This window comes from Schistocerca serialis, chromosome 1 (genome assembly GCF_023864345.2).
Source record: "Schistocerca serialis cubense isolate TAMUIC-IGC-003099 chromosome 1, iqSchSeri2.2, whole genome shotgun sequence".
NCBI lineage: Eukaryota > Metazoa > Arthropoda > Insecta > Orthoptera > Acrididae > Schistocerca > Schistocerca serialis.
Genome location: NC_064638.1, coordinates 240,127,323 through 240,138,013, shown reverse-complemented (window position 1 = coordinate 240,138,013; position 10,691 = coordinate 240,127,323). Strand labels below are relative to the sequence as shown.

The 10,691-nt window shown below is 41.3% G+C and overlaps 1 protein-coding gene across 1 annotated transcript in view; it reads right to left on the bottom strand.

The window, feature by feature from the left end:
- Nucleotides 1–761: 761 nt before the first annotated feature.
- Nucleotides 762–10,691, bottom strand: part of LOC126462780 (cyclin-dependent kinase-like 1) — a 275,437-nt gene continuing 265,507 nt past the window's right edge. The window contains exons 9-11 of the mRNA XM_050096102.1: nt 10,213–10,352; nt 976–1,119; nt 762–830 (exon numbers count right to left, since the gene is read on the bottom strand). Coding sequence (XP_049952059.1) covers nt 762–830; nt 976–1,119; nt 10,213–10,352 — 353 coding nt within the window. The remainder of the gene's footprint in view (nt 831–975; nt 1,120–10,212; nt 10,353–10,691) is intronic.

The following is a 10,691-nucleotide window of genomic DNA, read 5'->3' as shown; positions in this document are numbered from 1 at the left end:
CATGAGATTTCTAAAACCATGTAATGAGTTAATTACAAATTTATATTCAAACTGCTTTACATAACCTTAAAGTTCATTTCTTGCAGATCTTAGTAGTGCTTCTTACAAATGTGGAGCTATACATTAACAACAATTAAAGGTAATTTTAAGCAGTGTTAGATCCATAGCAGAAACAGTAAGTGCTGGGTCACAAATCACTAAGAAGAATAAAATGTGTTATTGTAGAAGTAGTTAGATACAATACACAGAAACTAAAATCTGCCTTGCTAAACATTTCTTGCACATAGTGATAGGTATTAGTTTCATACCACCTATACTTATTGTAATTTATAGTCCTTCGAAGTGTTTTACTGTATGTATTTGAACGCTTGTCTAAGGTCTTACCGTAGGGATTTTCAGACGATTTTCACTAATAAATAGATTGATTCACGAGGGATGTTTGTGTACATAACTTGCAATTATAGTAATGCAGACTGTAGAGCATACGTGCTGTTATCAGCTCCCTATTTTCTAAGTTCAGTACCCTTTGCACACAATTATGTATTTGAAAGCAAACATGAACAGTAAATTTATCTTCATTCACAAGGTAAATACAACATAAAACATTTTAATCTAATTTCAGATTTGCTGTTATCATCATGCTTATGTTCGGTGTGACTCTTTACTCTCCTGCTTATGTTCGCTGTAACTCTTGGACCCTTATTAAATTATGTTTTGTTATGCCCTAGCAACAGCTATATCATACAAAAACACTGACATTATTAGATAGCAATCTTGTTTTTCTCTAGAGTGAACCTGGTACCAATGGGCAGCAGAACAATAAAATGTTCCTAAATAATGAATCTCAGACAAATGCATAGTAATGGTTTTAGAATTACTAAAATCAATTCATCACCGTAAGTGTAAATTACAAAACTGTAGATTTTGAATCCTGGGCCAGATTTTGAGGATTTGGCAGCCATACGTCATACTCACTCTGGATCTGTCGCGTGTTTTCCGCAGCTTCTCGAACTCCTCCAGGTCCGCCTGAGGAATTTCGTAGTGGAAGTTGTCGAAGAACTGGTGCTTCAACAGCCGCTCGCAGCTCCATCTCCTGACAGGATCCATGTCCAGGCATTTCTGCAAGCAGCGCAATAATTTTAAGTACGAAATGGCCACAGGTGCAAGGATGTATCACATCCACTCTGTCTTTAGGTGGGGCTACTTCGTGTCTTTTCCGAAACCTTGACGTAAGCTTGTAAGGAACATTCTACAAATTCTTTAATAAATATCTATTTTCAGAAGTATAACTTACACCATCCCACTATAGAGTAGCCCAGAAACATTGCGCACAGAGACTAAATATTTATCATGCCTTAAGAAATTTAAGAAGCAGCCATCTTATGACAACAATGCCTTCTCCTGTAACCATTCCTCCCAACCCCTCCAAGTACCTTCTTACACTGGTGATACTGCCTTCTCTCCATCATACATTTCGTTAATCCCCAGGAGCCCTCCAGCTCCATTGCAATTCATCGCCATTGGTACCTGTTCTGTTGTAATAGCTCCAGCGTAGTCACTGCGTAAAGGAAAACCGTTCCGAGCATTCCACCTTCGAGACGTCTGCCGTACAGTCCACAATCGTCCTATCCATCCAACTGCAATACTGCGATTCCTTAGTCTAACACTTGATCAAAATGTGACCTGAAATACCCACCCTGTAAGTGATTAAAAGAAAGTCCACAACAGATAAAAACAGTACGCGGCTGAACACAGAGACTACTTAAACACTAACAACATCGATATAAAAGAAGTATTCCATATTTTGAGAGGTAGTAGTAAGGGCCAAAAAATAGGTCAGTAAACATCGGCTCTAAAACGTAAACTTAAACTTGTTCCTCTTCACTGCTGTGAAGTGCATCTCATCTATTACAAGCTCTTTATTGTTACGAACAACCAACAGAATACAGCAAACAAGTGAGAGAACATTATTATGTTACTATGACACAGCAGAGCACATCAAGGACAGTGCTTGCTGTTACATATGACGTGCACTTATGAGCTGTCGTTAAAGGAGGTGCTCAGTACCGTGTCCACACATAGTAAGGCAAGCTTCTGTCCGACGTCTGTCGAAAAATCTCGACGTTGGCCACCGAGACTGATGGCGCGTTTCTGTAGTGTCTGTACATCATTATTGAAGCTTTGGTATAAAAGTTCAAATGGTTCAAATGGCTGTGAGCAGTTTGGGACTTAACATCTCTGGTCATCAGTCCCCTAGAACTTAGAACTACTTAAACCTAACTAACCTAAGGACATCACACACATCCATGTCCGAGGCAGGATTCGAACCTGCGACCGTAGCAGTCGCGCGGTTCCGGAATGAGCGCCTAGAACCCGTAGACCACCGTGGCCGGCTGGTATAAAAGACTTCGATGTTCCCACAACCGAAGTTCCAACGAAATAATACCAAGGGAACTAACTGGACGACATTACGGACCGTCCCGAGCAATCTATTGCCCTTTAAATGGCTGTGCGAGGTATTCTCGGTCGTTTCGGAAAAACCGTATGTCCAGGCGTTTCTGGATTGGTACCACCTCTAGAAGTACAGGAAAGTCGTCTGATAGGAACTGACGATACCTTGCACCTATCGACCTTATTGGTAATACTAACGCCTTACTAGTCTATCGATAATAATTTCTGCCCACACATTAGTCAAAAATCGGCGCTGAACCCTGGCTTCCTCAACTGCATTTGGATCGCACAAATTCACAGTACCAAGTCGATTGAAAACAGCCTCGTCTGTAAATTGTATCTTTCTTGCGAAAAACCGTGTTTGCAAAACCAGTTAGAACTGCATGCAGGCAGACTGACCTTGGTAGTCGAAGGGCTTGTACATGCTGTACGCGGTATGAGTGTAGCAAGTGTTCATGCAGTTTCTTCGAGGTGTTCATGCAGTTTCTTCGAGACAAGAAGATTAAACCAGTAGATGTTGTACTCCTGTGTACCCGAGTTCCAGGATCTTCTTCCACTTGCTGCAATACCCGCTCCTACCCAAATGGATCATGAAGATGCCACGTCCACCACGATCAGCATTTGTTGGAGCTATGGAGCCAGAATCTGCTAGTCGCTGGAAAACGCTGGTGAATAACTGCGCAAATCGTGTCTCGGATTCTGATATTTTTCAGCATTCACTACACGGGATCGACGGTTGCTTCCATTTACCAGACCATAATAATAGATCGTGTCTGCCATTTCCCGTGCAGAATAATAAGCTTCCATTATGCTGGTAAGTGCTAAGATAAAACAACAATTTAAAGCATTTGACAAGCATATGAAACCAAACTGGTTCCTATAGAGCTAATGGGCTACACTTATCGAGAACTGTAATAACGTCTATATAACAACATCAAGAGCTCTTTACTGCATACTTTATCCATCTATATATATCAAAGGAAATGTACTGTCTGGTGAAATCATCATAGCCCAGCCGAAACCGCTAAGGACGGAAACTTGAAATTTGAAGAAGGTGTTGATTTTATAGTTTAGGTATCGTTTAATAAGGGATTTTTCGAAATTCCAACCCTCAGAGGGTGACATAGGGGACGAAAGTTTTTCCGACAATCTGTCGTTATTAAGATAAGGTAGAACTACGAAAATTTGTATTTGGTTTCTCGGTCAGCAATTTTAGAAAATCAACCCCTAAGGGGATAATATAGCGGGTGAATTTTTTTAAAAGTAAATCGTTATTAAAGAACTCAAAAACAATTTCAAAGCTACATATAAGAATATTGGTATCTGACTTCTAGAAGAAAAATAAAAACATTACGTGTTTCAGTGTTTTTGGAAATTCAGCACATATGGGGATGAAACACTCGATGAAAATATTTAAATATGAAACCAGAACCGCTTTTTATTCAAAAGCACATTCACAAAATTCATGCCTCTTCGACTTTAATTCGAGTGAAAATTTTAGAGGGTGTTGCAGTTTGGGAACTACATAAGAGGAAGTTATTTAACAGTGACCACGACAAACCCGCTTTGTCAGAAATTCATAGAAAAAGAAGCATATTTTTAATACAACTAATTTTTCAGTAGGCCTAATACATGTTTATAAACTTCCCTTATATTAATTACGACCCAAACTAATCATTAAATCATTACTGATGACAAAGTAGATACCACGTTTAAATAAGGTTCCATGTACAGGGATATCCGATTGAGATGAGAGAACTCAGCACCGAATGTAAATTGGCCGATTTGTCTCGTTCTCGTTTTAACTCGCAAAGATTGGTAGCCATGTAAAGGATCACTAACTATTTTACAGTATGTAGGTTTACACATGTAAAGGATCACTAACTATTTTACAGCGTGTAGGTTTACACATCCCCCCATGAACCATGGACGTTGCCGTTGGTGGAGAGGCTTGCGTGCCTCAGTGATACAGATGGCCGTACCGTAGGTGCAACCACAACGGATGGGTATCTGTTGAGAGGCCAGACAAACGTGTGGTTCCTGAAGAGGGGCAGCAGCGTTTTCAGTAGTTGCAGGGGCAACAGTCTGGATGATTGACTGATCTGGCCTTGTAACACTAACCAAAACGGCCTTGCTGTGCTGGTACTGCGAACGGCTGAAAGCAAGGGAAAACTACAGCCGTAATTTTTCCCGAGGGCGTGCAGATTTACTGTATGGTTAAATGATGATGACGTCCTCTTGGGTAAAATATTCCGGATGTAAAATAGTCCCCCATTCGGATATCCGGGCGGGGACTACTCAGGGCGTCGTTATCAGGAGAAAGAAAACTGGCGTTCTACGGATCGGAGCGTGGAATGTCAGATCCCTTAATCGGTCAGGTAGGTTAGAAAATTTAAAAAGGGAAATGGATAGGTTAAAGGTAGATATAGTGGGAATTAGTGAAGTTCGGTGGCAGGAGGAACAAGACTTTTGGTCAGGTGAATGCAGGGTTGTAAATACAAAATCAAATAGAGGTAATGCAGGAGTAGGTTTAATAATGAATAAAAAAATATGAGTGCGGGTAAGCTACTACAAACAGCATAGTGAACGCATTATTGTGCCGAAGATAGACATGAAGCCCACGTCTACTACAGTAGTACAAGTTTATATGCCAACTAGCTCTACAGATGACGAAGAAATTGATGAAATGTATGATGAGATAAAAGAAATTATTCAGGTAGTGAAGGGAGACGAAAATTTAATAGTCATGGGTGACTGGAATTCGAGAGTAGGAAAAGGGAGAGAAGGAAACATAGTACGTGAATATGGATTGGGGTTAAGAAATGACATCGGAAGCCGTCTGCTGGAATTTGGCACAGAGCATAACTTAATCATAGCTAACATTTGGTTCAAGAATCATAAAAGAAGGTTGTATACATGGAAGAATCCTGGAGATACTAGTAGGTATCAGATAGATTATATAATGGTAAGAGAGAGATTTAGGAACCAGGTTTTAAACTGTAAGACATTTCCAGGGGCAGATGTGGACTCTGACCACAAACTATTGGTTATGAACTGTAGATTAAAACTGAAGCAACTGCAAAAAGGTGGGAATTTAAGGAGATGGGACCTGGACAAACTGATTAAACCAGAGGTTGTACAGAATTTCAGGGAGCGCATAAGGGAACAATTGACAGGAATGAGGGAAAGAAACACAGTAGAAGAAGAATGGGTAGTTCTGAGGGATGAAGTAGTGAAGGCAGCAGAGGATTAAGTAGGTAAAAAGACGAGGGCTGGTAGAAATCCTTGGGTAACAGAAGAAGTATTGAATTTAATTGATGAAAGGAGAAAATATAAAAATGCAGTAAATGAAACAGGCAAAAAGGAATAAAAACGTCTCAAAAATGAGATCGACAGGAAGTGCAAAATGGCTAAGCAGCGATGGCTGGAGGGCAAATGTAAGGATGTAGAGGCTGATCTCACTAGGGGCAAGATAGATACTGCCTACAGGAAAATTAAAGAGACCTTTGGAAGAAAGAGAACCACTTGTATGAGTATCAAGACCTCAGATGGAAACACAGTTTTAAGCAAAGAAGGGAAAGCAGAAAGGTGGAAGGCGTATATAGAGGGTCTATACAAGGGCGTTGTGCTTGAGGACAATATTATAGAAATGGAAGAGGATGTAGACGGAGATGAAATGGGAGATACTCTACTGCGTGAAGAGTTTGACAGAGCACTGAAAGACCTGAGTCGAAACAAGGCCCCGGGAGTAGACAACATTCCATTAGAATTACTGACGGCCTTGGGAGAGCCAGTCCTGACAAAACTCTACCATCTGGTGAACAAGATATATGAGACAGCCCAAATACCCTCAGACTTCAAGAAGAATATAATAATTCCAATCCCAAAGAAGGCAGGTGTTGACAGATGCGAAAATTACCGAACTATCAATTTAATAAGTCACAGCTGCAAAATACTAACGCGAATTCTTTACAGAAGAATGGAATAACTGGTAGAAGCCGACCTCGGGGAAGATCAGTTTGGATTCCGTAGGAAAGTTGGAACACGTGAGGCAATACTGACCTTACGACTTATCTTAGAAGAAAGATTAAGGAAAGGCAAACCTACGTTTCTAGCATTTGTAGACTTAGAGAAAGCTTTTGACAATGTTGACTGGAATACTCTCTTTCAAATTCTAAAGGTGGCAGGGGTGAAATACAGGAAGCGAAAGGCTATTTACAATTTGTACAGAAACCAGATGACAGTTATAAGAGTCGAGGGGCACGAAAGGGAAGCTGTGGTTGGGAAGGGAGTGAGACAGGGTTGTAGCCTCTCCCCGATGTTATTCAATCTGTATATTGAGCAAGCAGTAAAGGAAACAAAACAAAAGTTCGGAATAGGCATTAAAATCCATGGAGAAGAAATAAAAACTTTGAGGTTTGCCGATGACATTGTAATTCTGTCATAGACAGCAAGGTACTTGGAAGAGCAGTTGAACGGAATGGACAGTGTCTTGAAAGGAGGATATAATATGAACATCAACAAAAGCAAAACGAGGATAATGGAATGTAGTCTAATTAAATCAGGTGATGCTGAGGGAATTAGATTAGGAAATGATACACTTAAAGTAGTAAAGAAGCTTTGCTATTTGTGGAGCAAAATAACTGATGATGGTCGAAGTAGAGAGGATATAAAATGTAGACTGGCAATGGCAAGGAAGCGTTTCTGAAGAAGAGAAATTTGTTTACGTCGAGTATTGATTTAAGTGTCAGGAACTCATTTCTGAAAGTATTTGTATGGAGTGTAGCCATGTATGGAAATGAAACATGCACGATAAATAGTTTGGACAGGAAAAGAATAGAAGCTTTCGAAATGTGGTGCTACAGAAGAATGATGAAGATTAGATGGGTAGATCACGTAACTAATGAGGAGGTATTGAATAGAATTGGAGAGAAGAGGAGTTTGTGGCACAACTTGACTAGAAGAAGGGATCGGTCGGTAGGACATGTTCTGAAGCATCAGGGGATCGCAAATTTAGCATTGGAGGGCAGTGTGGAGAGTAAAAATCTTAAAGCGAGACCAAGAGATGAATACACTAAGCAGATTCAGAAGGATGTAGGTTGCAGTGAGCACTGGGAGATGAAGCAGGTTGCACAGGATAGAGTAGCATGGAGAGCTGCATCAAACCAGTCTCAGGAGTGAAGACCACAACAACAACAACAGGTTTACACATCATCAGTGGGAGTAATAGCACATAAATTCGATTAAAGCAAAACAAAAACAAAAAATTTTGGAGATCATTCAATCGATGCAAGTAAAGCAGCGGGAGTCAAGCTTGTGGGTAAGAACAGTTGAATGTGTCCTCATTTCGTTACTGCACTCTGCTGGTCGTTGATATTAGTGCAAGGGTACAGTACTACACGACATAGAAAAGATTTTCCTCATTGAGTGTAGTGAAACCCGTTGTATAACAACATACTTCGTTGTTCATGTTAGAACAGCAGTTTTGTGGTAACAATTTTATTCAATACACTGAAACCGGATAATGATGTAGAAAAGGACAATTTGGATATTTAATTATTCATATGTGCACTTCCTTCAAAAATAGATCTATATGTCCACTTTTGTGATGTTTGAGAAATGAGTGAATGGTTTGTTGTCTACTGACCACAGATAGTGAATGTAGAATCTGTAATTATCTTTGAGACAGTCTTCTGGTCACCCTTGGCGCAACAAAAGACAGGAAGTATTCCAAGAGCACTAGAGGGCCTGGAGTGTGGCTGAACAATACGGTAACGGGATCCTCGCAACCTTCTGGGGAAGCGTGGGATGGCCTGGTGAACGGCCATGTTCCGACACTATGTTGCTGATTTCTGTAGGTGAAACACGTATTTTCAGTGTGCTCCGTAACATTAAAGAATATGGGAATGTTACGCAAGTGGAATATTTAAGACAAGTAGAAATAATGATTTCCATTTTCAGAATATCTACGAGAACAAAACTTATTGGTGAAGGTTCATGTCAAGGTAGGCAGGTAAAGACCATGGGGAACTTACGATTCTTTGGTAGTGACCAACGGTCACAATGAAATCACGTGTGGTAATTCTAATCTGAAATACTTGCATGTGGTAATTTTAGGCTGTGATACTTGCGAGTGTGAGTATAAGCCAGCCGGCCGGAATAGCCGAGATGTTCTAGGCGTTTCAGTGTGGAACCGCGCGACCGCTACGGTCGCAGGTTCGAATCCTGCTTCGGGAATGGATGTGTGTGATGTCCTTAGGTTAGTTAGGTTTAAGTAGTTCTAAGTTCTAGGGGACTGATGACCTCAGATGTTAAGTCCCATAGTGGTCAGAGCCATTTGAACCATTTTTTGAGTATAAGCTGAGAATATTTAAGAATTGCCTCTGCAGATTTTGAATTAGGAACAAGCACTTCCACATAGTGAGTACTGACATTGTCTCAATCTGACCAAGAGACAATGGAAAATAGAAGAACTCGGGCAAACTTTCAGTTGAGGATCCGTGTGTGAGACAATTAAGTAATCATGATACCACAATTACCGTTACTAATTACATTCGTTATTACTATAGTGCACTTCTTGGACTGATACGGATATCTACTAATCCTCTCTCACACTCACTCTCATAAGCTCATTCATTAATAACCTAGAGAATTTACTAGCGGTCATGCTAATCAAAAAAATTCTTGTTTTTTTGGTAAGTACTTGTAACTTAGGGCAACAATGCACCGTCGTTTGACACAGTGCCTAAATGACACAGACGGTTCTAGCGCGGTCAAACAGTCTGAATGTAAAAGAACGAAATGACAGACCATCTCTCTGTGAAGAACCGGAAATAGCAAGAGAAGTGGCCCTGGTACTCGAAGACCGTATCAGAGCCGCACCGATAGTGGAAAAAATGAAAGTGAGTCACCAATCTGTTTATAGCATCTTGAACGAAATTTAGAAATTGAAGGTCGCCGCCCGCCTAACATACATTTAGAAAACACACCTAACAGACAGGTGCGGAAATTCTGAAGTGTCAGGCCAGTCCATATGCCTTCTTAGCCACCTACAATAATAATGTCGTGTGACGAGGGCTTACCGTCTGGTAGACCGCTCGCTTGGCGCAAGTCTTTCGATTGGACGCCACTTCGGCGACTTGCGCGTCGATGGGGCTGAAATGATGACGATTAGGACAACACAACACCCAGTCCCTGAGCGGAGAAAACCTCCGACCCAGCCGGGCAGCGTGACATTGTCACGCTGACCACTCAGCTACCGGGGTCGGACCTTAGCCACCTAATCATAGTGGACTAGTGCAGTGTGTATCATTATGAACCTAAGACAATGGTATAAATCAAGCAGTGGAGCAGTGAGAACGCGTGGATTCAGCAACGCAGTAAAATGCCAAGACCCAACAGCCTTTGGGCAAGATGGTGCTGAGTATTTCTTAGAATCTGCTGTGATGTGGTACTAACAGATTATGCTCGTGAGGGGTAAATCGTCAAAGGCTGCCAACGCGAAATATCACGGGAAGCTGTGTAAGAGAACGCTCTGTTTCACTCTGTGTAGGGCGCAATCACACATGCTTCGGTCAAGGACTCCGACAAGATGTCCATCGTTGAGAAAAATGAGTCTCATTGTAGGGTCGGGGCTTGATTCTTTTTTCCGAGGCGGTAATTAAAACTTCACGACTATCCTTCGTAAATCACCACACTTGTTAGTGCCAAATGCTCGTGTAGAGGATCAGGGGCGTGGAGCTCTGTCGTGGAGAGGCGTACCTTGAGTAGGTCGATGGCCGTGTTGGAGGCGCTGGGCAGGCGCTGCTCCAGCGTCTCGCCAGCCTCAGGGGGCGGCAGCTTCACCCCGCAGAAGAACTCGCTGGTCCGGAAGACGCTCTGGTGCCGAGGGATCAGCTCACCTGCGGGAGGAGCCACACAGTTAACATCCTGCTAACAGCATTGTTCTAGTTCGTGAAATTACGATAGTAGGAATATCACGTATGTTGCAACACGTCAAACATACAATGGTATCTTTCTGTTACTTTTTCTGAATTTTAGACGAACCTCTACACACAAAGGCCATCAGAAAAACTCCCTGGATAAAAATAAAATTTAAAATAAAATACCCATGAGACACAAACTTGTACATATAACACCGAAATTAGCTTTGATGATAGTTACAGCTAATCGTTGAAGAAATTCCACATGTTTCTTGAGGTATTCTATATACAGATAGGGCTATCATATTGTGAGGGTAT